The sequence below is a fragment of the Hippoglossus hippoglossus genome, chromosome 7, assembly GCF_009819705.1.
Source record: "Hippoglossus hippoglossus isolate fHipHip1 chromosome 7, fHipHip1.pri, whole genome shotgun sequence".
NCBI lineage: Eukaryota > Metazoa > Chordata > Actinopteri > Pleuronectiformes > Pleuronectidae > Hippoglossus > Hippoglossus hippoglossus.
In genome coordinates this window covers 21,185,421-21,205,417 of record NC_047157.1, presented here as the reverse complement: position 1 = coordinate 21,205,417, position 19,997 = coordinate 21,185,421, and the positions used below count along the sequence as shown (strand labels likewise).

The window sequence follows — 19,997 nt, the reverse complement described above, 5'->3', positions numbered from 1 at the left end:
TCATCTGTCAACACTTTTTAAGACACCATCATTTCTCCTCCCCTCACTGTGGGTATTTGCTATGATTCATTTTTACACAAACCATCTGCTTTTTTGTTCTGAACCAGCGCAATCCGAAGGAAATGTTGTATCCTATATAGGCTTTGATAGTGGGTCTGTTCACTGCAGATCAGCTGTGCAAGCTTTTACATTGAGTCTTATTTGATCCTTACTGGGAGCACAAGGCGTTTCAATAAAATTTCAACATTAATAAACATTTAAAAAAAAAAAGAAGTTAATACAAGGTTTGGGTCATTTTTTTCCTGCACTTTGTGGAGGAAAGTTCGAGCTGCAATAAATGATTTTGGCCAGAAGGTGGCAAAAAGAGCACATGACAAACTCACATCTAGATTTAAAAATAAACCGAGGAATCTCCAGTGATTTCTGCATGAAAATGAAACATAACATTCAGCAGCAAATACACTTTAATAAAAACATAATGCTTCTAATGTAATAGATTACTTCCTACTAAGGTACGTAGGGGGTGTAGTTCAGGGAGGGGCTGTTTGGCTCCACCCCACCCAAGACTATTACTGGTGTTTGATAAGAAACATGGTTTAAAACTGACTCTCACACATTTATCTCCCTCTGTCTTAGCTGATAAACCACAGAGTGACTCCAGCTCCAGAACAAACCAAACAGTTACAGGTGCATTTCAGTTCGAGTCAACAAATCCCATGAAAAGACCAAAACCAACAAAGAATTGATCTGTGTTGCCAGATCCAGATATAGATTATTTCAATTATTTATTCAAAAACTACAAATAAAACACAGCAGTGAGCCACGTCATGACACATCCCTTCATTATGAGGAATCTGGGAATTGTAGTTTATTTTTTGAAGAGATCCCACAAACACTGTCCTGGCGCTGCATATAATAACATGTGTAAATACAATATGTTTGAGAAAGACTACAGTTCCCTTCTGTATGGGACTTTATTGATCTGGCAAATATTATTTCTATTGATTTATGTCCTTCAGTAGGAATGAATGGTTTCAGGAGCAGGGGCAGTCAAAGTACTGAGAGCAGAACGTGAGGTCACTTTTGGTCTTGGCATGGGATTTGGTGATGATAAAAGATTGGATATTCAATAATATATATTAGTCAGTCGCCTATATATGAAATTCAAAAACAAATATCAGCTTTGTACATGTTCAGGCTGCTGGATTCATTCAAAAGAAAAGTTATATAAAATTGGGAGAGATGCTTTTTTGCTTTCTGACCAAGATATGAATTATGAAATAAAACCAGTATTATTAACCACACAGTATACACTATGTGAAGCTACAGCCAGCAGCCGGGTAGATACGATCAGCTCAGGGACGGCTGTGGCTCAAGAGATAGAGGGTCGTCCACTAAACAAAAGGTTGAAGGTTTGATCCCCGGCATCTCCAGTCTGCATTCTGAAGTGTCTTTGGGCAAGATAATAAACTGCAAATAACCCTCGATGATGCATGATGTGTGTGTGTATGTGATAGAAAAAGTCCTGCATATAGAAGCACTGTATGAATGGGACTTATAATAAGAGTATTTAAAAACAGTCCATTTACAGTAAGGTCAGCATTAAAACTGGAAAAAGGGGAAACAGCTCGTTTTAAAAATCCACCTAAAGTTCACTGCTGGTTGCAACTGATGTTTTTAACTCTTGAAAGTGAAAAAAGCATATTTCCCAAAAATGATGAACGTTTCCTATCAGTGTGAAGTATTTTTATCGACACATGTAAATGTCTTACATGACTCACGTGCGACTCATCGGGCTCCTGGCGAACGCATGCAGCAGATGTTTAGATACAGCTGATCGCGCTTTATTAATCCCAGTGGGATCTTTACCACAATGACTGTCACCCAACACTCAGAGAGCAATGCCATGTACTTTGTTTCAGAAATAATCATTTTATTTTGCATATTTGATGTATGGCTTGGTTCATGACCACTGATGTGGCGCCACAGCACCGAGAGACTCCGGTGTCATTGCTGAAACATCTGTCTTTATTCTGCTGCAGGGAAATATAAAAACAACTCTGACCAGTACAATGAGCTGGAGAAGAATCTTGGTCCTCACACTGGTGATTACTGCATCATCGCTCTATTTCTCTGTCACACACACAGACACAAAATACACTCACACATCCACAACATTTACTTCTTAACACCTACATCAAAACAAATGTACTTGATATGTATGGACGGCTATGTTATTTAAATATCCTAAATGATGAGTACCCGAACAAACGGCCGAACGCCATCTGACGACTATTATGATGTTTTCAGTGTTAAAGTCTTTCTCTGAGTAAGGTTCTAACAGTAGCAATATAAAAACAATACACCGACCAGTGCTGCCTACTTTGTTCATACTTATCCTTCATCATCATAATTGCATATTCTGTTAAACTGTGTGTAATAACCTTGCAGTGGTGGATAAGAGGAACAAAAGGGAGAACAACAGCCATTTTGTTCATTTGAGATGAGACACAAATAAAAATGGCAGATTGAAGCCGGTATGGAGGGAGAGAGATCTCTAAGGCCATAGACAGACATGTAACCTTTGATGAGCAGGTAATTGGACCTGTGTTTCTGAGAGAGGAGGCGGCTCCCAGCTTGGCTGATATCCAGCGTTGGGCTCAGTAGCGTACGGAGAAACTGCCGCCGTCAAGCAGACTTATTTCTCATTGTCTTTACCCGTGTACTCTCCGGTAGCGTCCGACCTCCACACTGAGGGTCAACGGTGTGAGAGACACACAGATTACCAGTCATCTCACTCCAGTCCCTGACTTCTGCCATTTAGTAAAAAACATTCAGATCATATGCTGATGAAACCATAAAACATTTATTTCAACAATATTATATAAAAAAAAAGAAAAAGGAATGCGAGTGTTTTCTAAAAGCCCTTTGATTACATCACACTCTCTCCCTGGGGATTTAGTCTCATCCCGATGACGACACAGCTCAACAGTCAGACTGTCTTTGAATCGTCACTCCATCCACCACCACTGATCCTCTTTTTCTCAGGGCTGCTCACTGCATGCGGTCGGGCTGGTGCAGGGGGTAGTGGAGGAAGGCCTGCGGGGCAGCAGACATGGCGGTGAGTGCAGCCAGTGGAGGGGGGATGGCAGACGGAGGGGTCAGGGACGCCGCGAGAGAGGGCGCCGCTGTGCCAGGGGAGAAGCTGTAGCTGAGGTAGCCACCAGAGGGTGATGGTGAGGGGGTGTAAGGGTACTGCTCCAGTCCTGTGGGGGTGTAGTGGCTGTAGGCGGAGCTGTAGTCCAGGTAAGGGGAGGAGAGGGCCGCTGCTGTGGGGCTGAGCTGGGACTGCAGCATCAGGCTGGGCTGGAGGAACGCCTGTGGGTAGACGTACTGCTGGGTGAGCCTGGACAGACAGAGGAACCAGGGTTAGCACCAGAGATGGAAAACAAGAGCTGAATCTAATGATCTGCACCAAAATGCATAAACTCTATACACACTAAATGTTTTTTTATCAAGATACATGAATTATTCTCAGAGAAATCAATGAAAGTCTTGAAAAACACAGAAAAAAATCCTGGATCTGCTGCCTGATCCATTTCAGAAACAAAATCCAATAGGTTCTTGCTTTGGTCCTGCCCCACCTCTTCTGAACAACCGTCAGAAACGATTGAGATTCAAACAAGGAAACAGCAAATTCCCACATTTGAGAACCAGAAAACACTTTGAATATAGATTCATTGTTTCTGTAATGTTTTAAGCAAAAATTACATGACAACATTTTTTGTACTGAAGCTTCTCAAATGCTAATATTTGCTATTTTGTTTACACCTGCTAATAAATGAAGATTTTTTTCTATTGTTGAATATTGATCTGACAAAGTAAGTAATTAATATACACCAGCTTGACAGATTTTCATTTTTCTCTGACTTAAGTAGACCAAACAATCAATCATCTAATCAAGAAATAAATCAGTAAATTAATCATCAGCGAAAATAATCATTACGTGTAAATTATAATAAATGAAAATGTTTCGAATTTAGAGCAAATAGATGAAAGAAGATAAATGAATGAAAAGACTGAGCGAGTTTCACACAAATATAGGAACACACACACACACACACACACACACACACACACACACACACACACACACACACACACACACACACACACACACACACACACACACACACACACACACACACACACACACACACACACACACACACACACACACACACACACACACACACACACACACACGCCTGACCTCATTCATACATGCGTCTGAATATCCGAAAGGCAATGTCAGAAGAATCTGCTTTATGTGTTCTGAGCTGCCACTCGCTGCATCTGCTGAGGTCTGATCTGATCATCAGATGTCATTTTAACAACAGCGGTAACCAGAGACGGACACGTCTATTTAACATAAACAACCAGAAAACTCTTCACTAACTGCTCCATCTATTTATATCCCAAACTAGAAGTGCATGTCTCCGCCAAGGTCCAACAGTCGCCTTCTGAAAAGACATTAGAATTCACTAGATCTAGATTTGTATTTAAACCGGTCCCCTGAATACACCTGATTTTGTTCCTGGCTAATCAGTGAAAATGTCAAAAAAACATCTCACAATGTTAAAGAAAGTCTCCTGCATCCGCCCCAAACTAAGTGGGTTCTTTCTTGGGCCAGCCCTCTACATCATTTCATGAAAATCAGTTGAGTAGTTTTTGCGTAATCCTGTAAACTATCAAACAAACACAGACAAAAAACAGACGAAAAAAACTCCTTGGCGAAGGTAATAGTAAAAACCAGAGCCCTGTAAAGGCTTCTTCCTCGTTTAAGAGCAATTAGCAGCAGTGTTGCTGTCGCCTTTAAATAGACCTCGTCCCTTGTGTTTAAGTTTAATTAGCACACGGCCTGAGAAAGAGAAAAGAAACGCTTTGTTCCAAATGAAATATCAACATACTTCAAAATGAAACTCTGAGTGTAGATCAACCACATGTGATTAGAATCTGTTGTATTTTTGGAATAAAAAAGAAAAGTGTTTTTTGAATTGAGTGGCACACACACACATGCACACACAACCTGACACACACGCACGCGCGCACGCACGCACACGCACAACCTGACACACCAGATGCAGCACATGAGATTGTTGTAACTCCGAAAGTAATGAGAGAAGAAGGCACTCCTCTGTCCTCCTGTATTCAGTCATGCCCTTGCCCGAGGCTGCCCACTTAACCTGAAATGTCTCAGTTACATCTGGCAACAGCAGCCGCGATCACATCGGAAGCTCCAGGTTGTGTTGCTGCTGCACTTTAAAACAACACAACATGACAGTATTTAACATGCGCACTAAAAAGACATTAACCTGACGACGACCGGAGCAGGTGATCAGAGCGGCGAGTGGCGGCTGCTGCTTATCCGTAAACAGTGAGGGCAGGGATCAGGCGTGATTACACAACAAACACAGACACTGGGCCTGTTCACACAAACTCTGCTGTATACACAACACACACAGACACACACCAGTAAGTAAACTACACCTGCCAATGCATTCCAATGTCCTTATGTTATTATAAAGTCATTTAAACTTACCTAATAGGCTATACGTGTTAATCTAATGTATTTCTGTGCATTTATATTTCTTTATTTTATTGTATTTCTCTTTTTAACTGTTTTAAACTAACCATAACAGTGAGAACTATCTAAAATGTCAGAAACATCTTTGAGAAATATTAATTTGACGTGTATTTAGAAATTTTTGGTTCGGTCCATGTCCCATTCGCTAAGATGGACGAGGCGTGGTTTATGAGCTGTACCTTGGCCAGCCACCAGGGGGCGATTGAAACGCTTTGGCTTCAGTTTTGAGGAGCTGTCATGTCATCCATCTTTGTGCACAGTCTCTGGAAAGTACTTAATTTCATTGTACCCTGTGCACAATAAATAACAATAAATGTATTTCATTGAATTGTTTTGTATTGTATTCTATTATATTCTAACTTTCCTTTAAACAAGTAGATGTTTGTCTTAGTCCCAAATATTCCAGTTACATTTTTCCTTAAAAGTTTGTTTTAACATATTTTCCTGGAAATTATTTTTTCGATTAATAACCTTAATAATGCTGTTTATTAACTTTAATCTGTTTTGTATGTAATATCTTAATCTGTGAAGTATTTTCTAAGCTGCCTGATAAATGTAATGTACTAAAAATGTATATACTTTTCCTTCTCGAGAGATGGTGGCGTAGAAGTATAAAGTTGCATTGAATAAGATATTTAAATACCTTAAAAATTGTACTCAAGTACAGTACTTGAGTAGGTTGAAAGTACTTAGTTACTTTGCTGACTGGTGCACAGTAATAACATCGTCTCCTTCCAGCTGAGCCTCGTTCCACATTTCTCACGTCAAATAACCAAAACTTATCAAACTGTGGCAGAACATTACGCGTCCACCGCTCACAGTAAGAAGCTCGGTGAGAAAACCTTTCAGGCCTTTTCTGCAGCGCCCTGTCACAGATAAAATCTGCAGACAAATGAGACGCCGCAACGTGAAGTCAAAACAAAGCTGGAGCTAATAACGCTTCTCTCTTTATCCCATCTCTCCTCGCTCCCTCTGCTCGTCTCTCCCGAAGCAGAAGTGCAGTGTCATTTCCACGGCTGTGTGCCGCTGCCTGGCTGCCTGCACCGCCCTGACTGATGCAATGTGACAGCGGCATCGTACGAGAGGGAGCTTCGCCTCGCCTCTCTCCTCTCCGTGCCTGGCATCATCGCTGGCTGTCAAACACACATTTATACTTATATATGTACACACACACAAACACAGGGGGTGTAGACGGACAAGCACGCAAACACACTCACGGACATAAATCACAAAGCACATATCCACAATACACAATTAACAGGTTGTGTGCAGCTCAGAAGAGGAGAGTGTGTGTGTGTGTGTGTGTGTGTGTGTGTGTGTGTGTGTGTGTGTGTGTGAAGGGGGGTTTCAGACATGGCAGGGCTAATTGGCGCAGCTGCATGGGTGTATGCTCACTAACAGACCCATGAGAGCAGAATAACCTCCACTGACTCCCCTCTCCATCCCCTCTCTGGGTTTACTCCCTCGTAGCCAGCAGCTTCCTCTGCTGCACTCCCCCTCACTGTCCTTCCTCAGAACCAGGATTAAAGAGACAGAGGGTGTACTGAGTGACAGAGAATGAAATAAAAAAAAACTAAACATCTGCAGTTTTGTTGTTGTTGTTGTTATCCGTCGTGGGTCAAGGTCGGGACTCCTTGAGCGAGGAATGAGTGGGAGGGAGAGGAGCAGGGAGAGGAGCTGAGGGGTGAAGGATCAGCCATCATATCCTTCATGCCTCAGGACGGACACGCTTTTAATAGTTCAGATGAAGGATGTGAGGAGGGTGAGTCAAAGACACTAACACACACTCATGGAGACGCACACTGATGACCCCCTCGTCCTCTTGACACACACACACACACACACACACACACACACACACACACACACACACACACACACACACACACACACACACACACACACACACACACACACACACACACACACACACCTTGAGGGTGGGTGACAGACAGAAAGGCCAACATCAGCGCAGGACACTCAGCGAGCAAGAAATGCACTTAAATTGGATTAATATAAATAATATGGAGACTGCAGCACGATGTGGAGAAGATGAGCCAAATGTTGTGATGCAAGTTTTTCTGGAAGCTGGTGAAAGGAGAACTCCGGCAGCAGCTGATGTCTGAAATCTGAAGATGTCTCACACAACATCCCAACCTTCACCTCACGTCACCAATTCCAACAACACGTCCACGAAAGACTGGAGACACTGACACTCTATGTTACATGTAGGTGTTTGAATTAAGTGTGAAAGTCCCTGAGTGTAGATGCTATACAATGATGTGCGAGTTGGCCCTTTATCTACAACCTGACCTTGGGTACTGCTTAAGAGAGAAGGGAGTCTGTGTGGAAAGAGACAGGCTCTGTTCTCCTAATGGTGCTGTACAAATCATGTCAGTGGAAGTCCTGTTCATTTCCACATGTCTGAGACAAGATGTGCAAACAGCGTAACTCTTGCATGAACACGTCGGTGTAATGGAATCAAAATATTTTATGTTTCACTTTCACTTGTTGCACATTTGAATGAATCATTAGTTAGATGAGATAAATTCAAATTAACTTTGTGATGTGTGGCACTAAACTTTCCTTTTTTTCTCTTCCACCAGGAGCAGAATTCACAATAAACAATGCAGAAATAATTCAAGTTCTATATATTTAGTTGAATTTGTGTTTTGTAAAAAAAATATCAAACCTCAATTCCACTGAATGATTAACCATTGCCATTTAAAAAAAATATATATAGGCCCCAAAAACTCCACATTCATGGGATTCTACTTCACAGGAAAAGTCTTCTCTCTCTGCTTCTCACCTCGCTCTTGTCCTGGCAGTTGAAATATGGTTTACTATGCGGTGCCTGCAGTAAAAAATCTTGAACCTTAAATGATAGTTAACAATTATGTTCAATCTAGGATGGATGTGTTTTTGTTCCCCACTGTTTATGGCTGCAAAACGCACCGTTAAAAGAGGAACAGGAGCAGAGTTTAGCGTTAAAAGGCATATTTAAAAAAACAAACAAAACAAGAACAGTTTAAAACTGAAAAACTAAAAAGTGCAGATGCAGATTATCATAATTTAACAGACAACTTCACCATGTTTCCGTCAAAAGTTTGTTCTTTCTCTCCTCTTTCTCCACTTCACTCTGTAAAATGCCTTTGAGATTTGTCACAATTCAAATACAATTGAGTTGAATCGAACAAAACGGGAGCTTTATGTTCTGTGAAAAGCTTCAAACATGAGCCTTTTTCTCCCCAGATTTCTTCTTCAAATCATGCAACAGAAGGGTCTCTCCTAATTTCTGTCTCTCCTTAATTGCGTCCCTGGGTATAAGAGGACAATACACCTGAGGATTCGCCAACTACCCCAACCCCCTCCTGACCGAGAGAGTAACACCTACCGGCTGAGAGAGAAGAGGAGGAGGAGGAGAAGCAGGTGAGAAAAAACATCATGTGCAGGGGGAGGAAGACAAAGAGGAAACAGAGGAAGAGTGAACAAATTAGTTATGTGGAGAAAAACGGTAAACGTATCATCAGATGTGTCAGCGCCCACGGAGGCTGTTTCAAGATCCACTGATGCTCCGCTGAGGAACATTTTTCACAGACAAAGACGAGCACCGTCGTCACGTCTACCACCGACCCCCAAAGCTGCTGCTACACGAGGCCACAGGTGTGCGTGAACCCCCCACACACAGGAACAGGAAGTCCCTGCCCCTGCCGCCGCCGCCCCTCAGTCTCACACCACTTCTGTCTCCTTCCTCTCTCTCTCTCTCTCTTTCATCTCTCACAAAACACCAGGACACAAAACAAGAAATAAAAGAAGAGTTTTTCTTCCGCCAAGCGTTCGTGCCGATGTGTCGGGCGCTAAAGGCAACAACAGGCCGCCATGAGTGACAGACGCCCCCCCCACCCCCACTCAGCTGTAACTCAGAGCCACATTTGGCACCAGCCCGTTCTCTGTCATCTTGAAACTCAAAGCAAATATGCCAAAGCGGCAGACAGAGGCCTGCTGTGTTTGACTTTATCTGTGTTTTTCTTTGTTATTTGCTGTGTGAGTGTGGAGGCAGAGCCATGTGTGAGTGTCAGACCTCTTAAGGCCCCCGGGAGCCAGGAATGGGAATAAGAAATTTTAGTTTCACAGTCTTTTGAGATCTGAGATCAAATTCTGCGGTGGCACTGGCAGGGTTATGCTTCATAACACTGCAGAGGAAAAGTGACATAAACACATACATTTGGCCCATTTCCCACTTAAAACACGGATCATGAGGCAGTTTTAAGGTAAAGGTCTATTCCTCCAGACAGTTTCAGTCCAGTTCTTGGTGTTGGAGGATTTATTTAGTCTATCTGAGTTTTCCCAGTTGTAATGTGACATAAGAGCAATCGACTTCTATTCCTACATTTTTCATTAATTCTTTAATGATAGTGGTGATTTGTACGGATGCACTGTTACAGTCAGACAGATCAGCAGATGTCGCTGAGGCTGACACACAAGTAAGAGAGAGAAGAGGTGAGATGTGAGAAAATTTGTCATTTTTAGGAGACCTATATTTATGTGTGTGTGAAATTTGGTGAAGCTTGATTGAATTGACCTGTTGAGCCTTGGAGATGTGTGTGTGCCACTGTTTTATGTTGCTGCTGAAATGATATTGTTCCATCTTGATTATTTTATTTTACAACATCTATAGAACATTTATATGTGAATTCCCTGTGAACACAATTGTGCTCTATGTCAATAAACACAATTTAAAGTTGTATACTTTTACATCCTTCTGTGATGAAAGATGGAGAAATGCTCCTTTTCTTTATCAGCTGCACAGACCGGTTTAAACCTTGAGCTTGCTCCTTTAAATCTCCTTCACTGAGCTCAGAGATGTTTGAAGCTGACTGCAGTCATACTGATCATGTCAAAGACACATGCAGCCTCGGAGCAGAAAGATCTGGACAAACGCAACCTAGTTCACATGAATTAAAACAGACGAGCATACAGGTTCGACAGGCTGCGGCTGTAATTACGCCTGTTGAAACATGCAATTTCTGTTGTTTATGAATTTAAGAGGATAAGTCAATGTCATCTCAGGTCTCCTGACAATTTAGACAAACTACAGTTTGTGTTGATTTGAGGGTGACAGAGATCGTAGTTTAAGTTTCTGTTGTGAAGAAATTCATCCAAACATCACCACATCTTGCAGCTGTGCCTTAATAAATCTGCAGAGGTGAAACATGTTGGTTTCACTTCTTCTTCTACAGAGACAGATTTTTCGATTAGAACATTATCAAAAATCGAAACTGAACCAGATTCACAAGACACATCTTCCACTGATTGTTTAGATTTCTGCTTCACAGTGAGGTTTGTTTGAAGAGGAATGTGAAAACGATTCAACAACACATCATCTGGAGATACCCTCGCAACTCATTTCACACACATTCATTGATTTCCTTAATCATTGTCTGACCCTAACCCTTAACCTACACCTCAAACTTAACCTACTCCTTAAACTAAACTTTTAACCCTAACGTTAACCATAATCTAAAAACATGTCTTCAACCCTAAAATGTAATGATTTATTACATTACACACACACACACACACACACACACACACACACACACACACACACACACACACACACACACACACACACACACACACACACACACACACACACACACACACACACACACACACACACACACCTAACCTAGAGTCCAAAACCTAAAGATATCCATGCTACAATCACACAGGACTGATAAAAGCAACACATCCCATCTAAGTAGCTCAAACACACAACTGTCACAAACAGCTTAACGCTTGAATAAGCAGGTGTTTCTACACAAGTAAACAAAGCAACACCTTGTGTGTGTGTGTGTGTGTGTGTCTTTCAGGCTAGAGTTAGTGTGCCAGGTGATATTTTGCCTCTTACACTTCAGGTGTCAAAGCTGTGATTTGAAGCAGAGACGAACAGAGACTCCTCCTGCTCCGACTGTCCGCCCTCACTGTGGGAGACTTTCAATCAGCCCATCATCACTCATTCATCGACTCATCTGGGTCAGCCTCAATTCCCTCATCACTCATTCACAAATCACAAATTGAGGACTGCAATATTAATAGCACTCAGAGCAGTTGAGGTTTTTAATGGGCATTTCTGTAGCTGCAGGATCCAAACTTGTCGTCCTGCAGAAAGTCCGTTGGCCGAAACATTTTCCAAACCACTACATCCTGTAGAAAAAACACAGTTCTACTCTTTAACTTCATCAGATAAATCCAGAACCTGTCTCTTGAGGAAGCAGATATTTAAATTTGAAATGATGCCTGCAGAGTCAATACACACACAACAGACAGCTGTGATACAGGATGACAGTTTCCCCGTTTCACCTCAGCAACAGTGAAACACAGAATATCTGAGTCAAGCCTGAGTAAGTGTAGTCAGAAGTGTCAGCTATGCTCAACTTACACAACAAGAAGCTGCTGAGCTCGACCTGCAGTGTTTCTCCTCTGCCTGTAGCAGACAGGGAGTGAATCACCGTCCATGTTTCACTCAGCAAACTTAGTCATTAAGTTTTGTCTTTTTTCTGTTCACACTGAAACTCAGGGAGACCTTCGCATGTGGATTCATGTGAGTTACCAGGTAGAGCAAGATCCTGGGAAACAACAAGCAGATTCTGGGCACCTCAAACAGAGAAGTTTGGAAAAACTGCTGGCCCCCCCCCCGATATAGTTTGAAAACTTCAGGGGCTGCGTTGTGGTCTTAAAGGGCAGAAACGGAAACGAGAGGATGACCTGCATTCACTTCCTGATTGGGTCTCATCAGCCACAACTCGACAACCACTGGTGAATGAAAAGCGTTGCTAACACCAACTGTCAGTAACAGTTCCACCTCGTTGTCGGTCTGAGAAAAGAAATCCCTGCGCTTACTTTTTACCATATTTTCTGTAACTAAGCAACAAACTGCAGAGTAGACAATCAGCTTCCTGTTCACACCAGCTGCCAAGCGAACATGAATGGTAATGTGACAGGCGTTTTCAAGTGTGTAAGTATGGACAGAGTTAACTCCTGATACAGAGCTAAAACGCTCGTCTGGGTCGACATCGTTTTAGATAAAAAATGTATGGGTGTAGCCTAACTTTAGATTAATCTGGTGACCCCTGTTGGGGGTGCTGACCCTTAAGGTTGGGAACCATTGACCCAATACACCCGGATAGCAAACTCACAAAAGCCTACATCGATTCATTAGACACAATGTCAATGCAACAATCTCTGTGTGCACTAATGTGAGGAGAAAGTATGTGAGAGGTAATGGCAGCACTGTGTTTATAAGCGTGTGTGTGTGTGTGTGTGTGTGTGTAGAGAGAGAAGAAAAATGAAAAGCGATGTAGGGAAGTTTGACTAAATGGTTCGGTGCCTCAGTGAAGCCCAAGTCATGCGTGAGAGAAATCCAGAATTGAGCTCCTCATGAGTTTAATAAGGCAGAAAGACGGAGAGACAACACAAGACCAATCCAAATACATTGTGCAGACACGGATAAAAAAGAAAAAAGAAAAAGAAAAGACTGTGTTTGAAGCGCCGTTTAAACAAGCGTCATTTGTGCTTGTGACAACAAACGAGGCTTCTTCTTCTTTGTCTCACGTTGCAGAGTGGCACTAACCAACACAAAACCCCGAGCAGGAGGCAGAGCTCACACAAATGTCAAGGACGGAGGAGTGAAGTGTATCGTGTTGAGGAGGAGGAGGAGGAGGCAGGTGAGGTGAGGGAGAGAGGTGGAAATAGAGGTATTGATTCTTCTCCATCTTACCCATATTGCCTCTGAGCCCACGTAGGATGGACTTGCTGAACTCCAACAGAGAGACCTGCAGACAAAGAGAGAGAGAGTGAGAGAGAGAGTGAGAGAGAGGCCGTGGGGATGTTTTAGCGATCTGCAGCACACGCGATGAAAGAGACGGGCGGACAAGGACAGAGCCGATTCTCTCGCTCTCTGTCTCTGCGTGTTTGTCTCAGATGTTAGCATGTATACCAGGGAATCACAGACTGTTGGCACACACACACACACACACAAACACACGCACTCGAAACGCTCACACAACTATTGCTATTGCTCACAAACATCTGTGACCTCGCTGCCTCCAGAGTTCACCAGGAATCAGCTGAGGATGAGTAAGAGAGGAGAAAGTTATCCGACTCCTCTCTGCCCCTCCTCTCGCTTCGTCTCCACATTCCTGCAGCTATTCACTCCTTTCTCCCGCTTACTGTACAGACTCATGACTTCATCAGCCCTCCTCTTTTGTTCGTGCACACGTCTAAATGCACGTTTCCTTTCTTTGCAAGGACAAAGCAGAGACAGACACTGTGTTATTTCTTGGCCCTTAACAGTCTCGTCCCCTCTCGCTCTTCTTATTCTCTCCCTCTCTCCCTTTCTCCCTTTCTCCCTTTCTCTCGCTTACGCTCAAGAGAGCGCAGCAAAATACCAAGCGCTGCCATCTCCCATCAGCTGCGTGCTTGGGGAGTTGCGTCGCAGCACTGGTCCAGGAATAGGGACACACAGTCAGTGGTTGTTTGTCAATCACACCTACACTCTGTGGTATTTCAGCCAGCGAGCATTAAATGAGGCAGCGAGGGAGAAGCACTGAAAACATCGGAGGGGGAAAGCACGAAAGCGTGTTCGCTGCTGGTACGCTGGAAAAGCCCGGCGGCATGAAAGCTGTGCGGATGTATGGTGGGAATGAGCAGAGACAGTCGGCTGGGTGATGAGCATACCAGTGGTTTTGGATGTTTTATCCCACAACCTCAAATTAGTACGTTTATTTATTACACTTTAGATTGATTTTCTATGGGTTTCCATTTATTTCAGTGAAGCTTAAAAACCAACAAGGAGACCATTTAGCTGCTTTTATCTTTTTTTCATCAAAGTTGCATTATTGTCTTGGGGTGAGGACTGATTTCACACACATTAGCACCACGGTCTGATGGAATTCAGGATAAGATGTTTTAAACCCGATTACTCATATCTCTGTATCCAGATGTTTTATAGTCCAGCTGCAGGTGTGATACAATGGCTCTACATCTCAACCTGCATTTAACTCTGTACTGTATTCGTCATAACAAAAGTGACGATACAATTTGACTTTTCATTTGGTTTTGGGGTTTTCCTCATTCTCGTCAAGTCATTCACCATCATATGTTTAGGGAAATGATTTACAATGAAGGTCAAATGTTTATGCTATTGCATGTTTTTTTTAATCTTATGTCTCTATCTGCTTCAGAGGCTGACAAATTAAAGTTTTTGTAAACACCAGTATTTCTCAAAGTGCTTCAGGAAACCCTCAAATTTCAAGGGGTCGTTTTCCAACAACGACTTAAGGGTTTAGAGTGTGTTTTTATTCTGCATAACTATTATCTGCTGTCACATCTGAGAGAGGCAGAAGAAGAACCTGGATTAGCTGTTTACATTGCTTCAGTATCCTGGTTTCTGTTGGAGGATTCCACCGAACATATCCAGGTCCCTGAAACCAGGGTCTGGTGTTTACATGTGCAACACAGAGAGGAGAAACTAGTGCACATATAAACACAGTCGGTGTTGTTGTAAGGTTTGTTTTTAGCTCGGAACCATTGTTGCACATCAAGCTCCTCCCTCCCTCCCTCCCTCTCCATGTTTTCTATCTGCAGCTACTGCCTCAATTCTCCATAAAAATCAAAACACCAAAATAATAATCCAGAACAGTATTATCTCTCAAATTCATGATAATTTGATGGTAGCATAACATTGAGGCAACTTCACAAGTAAAATAGTTACTGTCTGGGGCGAGTTTTCATAGTCTGACTTACAACATTAGATACTAGAAAATTACCATCCATGCATGAACATGTTAGAGGTTTGTATGACTCACAAACTATAACAAGACAAACAATTACCTCTGCCAAGGTTCTTATGCTTGTTGTCTTTTATTTAGCTGGATTTCATAAAGACTATTGGACCTATTACCACAAAACTTGGTGGAGGGATGCGGGATGGGTCATGAAAGAACTCAGCAAATTTTGGTTGAAGATCTCGATCAGGGGGCAGATCCAGCAATTTTATATTTCTTTCTTTAACGTGGTGACATTGGAGTGTTTTTTGACGTTTTCACCAATTTCCTCTTGATGAAAGAAAATCAGACATATTAATGGAACTGATATCCATGAGTGTTTGCAATGCGGTGCAGGTCCAGATCAAAATCCACATCTTGAGAATTGAAATGTGGTTTTCTAGGGGGACTGTTGGGCCTGGGCGGAGCTATGAGCTCTACTGAGCCCTTCTTGTTGTCTGTGTGGCCGAAGCCCGATTCACCTGGTTCCTCTGACCCATTGACCTTTATTTATGTCAGCCTGATTTCTTAGGGGGAAAATAATCCTCAACAAATATAACATTATAACTCCTATTGACCTGTTTTACTGGGAATGGGAGTGACAGACGGCGTAGACAAACCAGAAAGTAATCAGAGTCTGTGTTGTACCCTTTAAGTTACATGATTTGTATTATTGGGGTGAAACGTGGTTAAAAGCTGCTCTGTGATCCTGTGTGTTCAGCTGTGATCTCACACACTTACTTGTCTGCGAGCTGCGAGGTTTTGCTCCCAGGTACGCCAGGTTCACGTTGGCCTTCCTGCCGTCGATGATGGGGTTTGCGTCTTTGCATGCCCGCTCCGCCGCCCCTCTGTCCACCATGGTCACCTGTTGACAATGTCACAGCATCTCATATTAACATCACTCTGGTTAAACTCTTTAGGCAACATCATCGCATCATGTGAAAGCTTCTCTATCCGGAGCGGAGGGAGTGATCCTGACATGAGCGCTGCGATGAAGCAACAGACCCAGAGCGGGGCGGCCCTCAGGGAGCCGCTGTCCTAGTCTCTCCTCAAATGATTCAATCTTTTAGCTGAAAGCGTGAGGAAACACTGACTGCACTTCATGGAGGCAGCAATTAGAGTGTTTTAATGCTTCCAGTGGAGCGTCGGTTGTGTGTACGCTCTGGTGTGGGCTGATACGTAGGAGGCAGATTTGTTTGTTTTTTTTCACACTGGGCTGCCAAGGATGAGATACTGGATTCTTCCTTGAGGGAGTGAGTCGACGTGTGGGCAGATAGCAGTGGGAAGGAGTAGAGAAGGTGAGGACACACACAGTGCAGCTACACACACACACACACACACACACACACACACACAACTAAACCACCAAGAAACGGGCCACTGGAAACCAAGCCGCCACGCTTGCTTTTGTTTCACAGCATCAGACTCTGGCCTCTCATGCAAACAGGAGGCGAGCGGATGGTCTGAAATCGTTCAAGAAGCTGCTGCTGGGAATTAAAGACCACTTGGGGGAGGGGGGGGGGGGAAACACAACACACACTCATCACCTCAGCTGATTGGCTCACTGGCCACTGCGAGGCAGAGATAATTTGCTCTGCTCAGGGGTCATAGTACAGAACACACAAATTCCTCTCGGCCTTTTTTGTCTTGTAACGCACAAACTCACAGTCGCACACACGAACAACAGAAAAACCATCCAAGCTGAGGGTGGTGTGGGGGGAGGGGGGAGGGGGCTGTGAGGGAGGAAGTCAAAATGAAACTACTGCAGCCTTATCTTGCAGAGCCAACTGACATGTCACACCTCTGTGAACAAAGACACCCCCCCCTTACCCTCCCACACACACACACACACACACACACACACACACACACACACACACACACACACACACACACACACACACACACACACACACACACACACACACACACACACTCTTGTACTTCTATATTAGTGAGGACATTCATTGGCACAATGTATTTGCCAGCCCCTCACCCTAACCTTAACCATCACAACTAAATACCTAACCCTAATATCTTCTTAGGCCATGATATAACAATATATATAAAAACGAAATCAATATAAAGTTACCTTGGTGCCTGTGCTCCTCTTGACATTAAGTGTCCCCCTAATCCTAACCTGACCCTAAAACAGCCATTTGAATTTGTGAGGACCGGCCAAAATGTCCTCACAAAGTCACAATGTCCTCACTGTGGTTGTGGGCTCAAAATGGTCCTCACACACACACAAACACACACACACACACACACACACACACACACACACACACACACACACACACACACACACACACACACACATACAAAGATCCCCTTGAGTTGGTATAAACTGGTGCAGCTGTGGACAGATGTCTCTCTTTGTGCTGTGTGTGTCTGTGTGTGTGTGGGTGTGTGTGGACTTTGGGACTCCAGAGATAATTGATGACACACATTTAAGAAATAACCTGCTACTCATGCCTCAAGCATGTGACTGCCACCACCAGACACATCGCACATGGCTGCAGCTGGAACAAAGTGTCAGTGTGTGCAGCTCCAAGGCTCATGAAGACAAAAAATAAAACTCCAGGAGACAGTGATAATAACCAGGAGATTAATAAAAAATACAATTAACTTTCATGATAAGGTCGTTTTAACCCCATTACTGACTGAAACTGTTTATCCTCCTCCAGAGAAGCTGTTAAATCCACCAGACAACATTGGATGAACTCACAAAGCCGTATCCTCTGGATTTCCCCGTCTGCTTGTCCGTGATCACCACCGCCTCGTCGATGTCCCCGAAAGTCTCGAAATATTTCCGAAGTGACGCGTCGTTGGTGTGATAGGGCAGCCCGCCGACGAAGATCTTGGTGTAAGTTGTGTCCTTCTCCATGGTGGGGTGCATTATTTCTAACGGGACCCCGAGCAGCTGACCCACAAACAGCGGAGAACTCATGCGGGTTGAGGGGGAAAGACAAACGGAGAGAGCAGCGGGAGAGGATTGGCACAAAGAAACACAACTTTACGCGCCTCGGTCACCGAGAGGCTACAGCTACGATAACCGCGCGTCCATGGCTATAAACACGCCGCCTCCAGATGTTTCACACGCAGCAGCTGGATGTACCGTCCTCCCGACAGGTGTCTCCCACCCTCTTGTCTCATGTCCCGGAAAAAAAAACATCAGTCTTTAAGCTTCTGGAGGCGCGTCCTGCGTGCGCCCACTGCGCGTCTGCTCCAATAGACGGGCGGTGCGTCTTTTTCATTGGAGCATCCCGCCTCCTGCTCCACCCTGCTGCTGCTGACACACACACGCACGCACACGCACACGCACACATACACACAGTCGGTGTCTCCATGACTTCAGAGGACATTACATTGACTTACATTCACTTCCTGGACACTAACTCTAACCTTAACCACATATACGAACCTTAACCCTTAACATCACCTTAACCTAATCTTAATCTAACCTTAAAATATTTCTTCACTTTAAAATTGACTGATTTACATTATGGGGACTTGATTTTTGTCCCCATAATGTGACGATGTAAAAAGATGTAGGTCCCCACAATATACTGTAAGTAATATGTGAAACACACACACACACACACACACACACACACACACACACACACACACACACACACACACACACACACACACACACACACACACACATGCATTAACCATTACAACTCTAACTCTTGCCCAAACCTAAACCTAGTTGTAAGCCTTCATTAGCACAGCTATCCTTGTTAGGACTTTGCATTGACTCCCATTCATTGTGGACAGCCCAGCCAAACCCTGATCCCTAACTTTAACCATAACCAATCCATGCCTAACCCTAAACTTAACCTAATCACAAGTTACATCTTACCACTAACCCTAACCAGGACCTCTAGTTTTACTTCGTTAGGACTGAGCCTTGGTCCCCCAAGGTCCTGAGAAGGTCATTGTTTATTCTGGAAAAAGTCCTGACAAGGCGACAAAAACGAGAATGAAAACACACACAGGCACACACATAGGAACCCCCCCCACACACATAGCAGTAGTGAAAGAAAACAGCAAGAACAGAACAAAGTCAAGTGAGGATTATTAAAGCTCAGTCATAATACAATGACTAGAATTATTGCAAATATTGATATCGACTGATATATTCTTTTTTATCTTGATTGTTTTTGTGGCCATATTGCTGAGCCCTACATGATTATATGAAGAATATGTATTTGTTGTCTTCACTGTCTGCAATGGAGACTGTGAAACTCTCTTAATTTTTTACCTTATTCTCAGCACTTGATCTTTTTCTTCTCATCTTCATGATTATGCATCAAAACACCAAAGTGAATTCTTTGTATGTGAAAAACCCACAAGACAATGATTGTCTTGATTCTGAAGGCGTTGAAAACCCAGAAACTAAAAGTCTCTGTTGGAGCATCTTTTTTTTGTGCCGAGATCACCGGTTAAAATTAGACACCAGATGTCTCATTTTTAATTCATGATTTTTATGAAAGCAGTGCTTTGGT

The 19,997-nt window shown here is 43.3% G+C and overlaps 1 protein-coding gene across 1 annotated transcript; it reads right to left on the bottom strand.

Annotated features, from left to right (window-relative positions):
• Positions 1 to 1,912: 1,912 nt before the first annotated feature.
• Positions 1,913 to 18,703, bottom strand: rbm38 (RNA binding motif protein 38). The gene is made up of 4 exons (XM_034589709.1): positions 18,209 to 18,703; positions 16,219 to 16,342; positions 13,431 to 13,485; positions 1,913 to 3,406 (listed from the first exon to the last, which is right to left on the bottom strand). Exons 1-4 carry the CDS (start codon positions 18,428 to 18,430, stop codon positions 3,055 to 3,057), a joined length of 753 nt encoding a protein of 250 aa, XP_034445600.1. The 5' UTR covers positions 18,431 to 18,703; the 3' UTR covers positions 1,913 to 3,054.
• Positions 18,704 to 19,997: the final 1,294 nt, after the last annotated feature.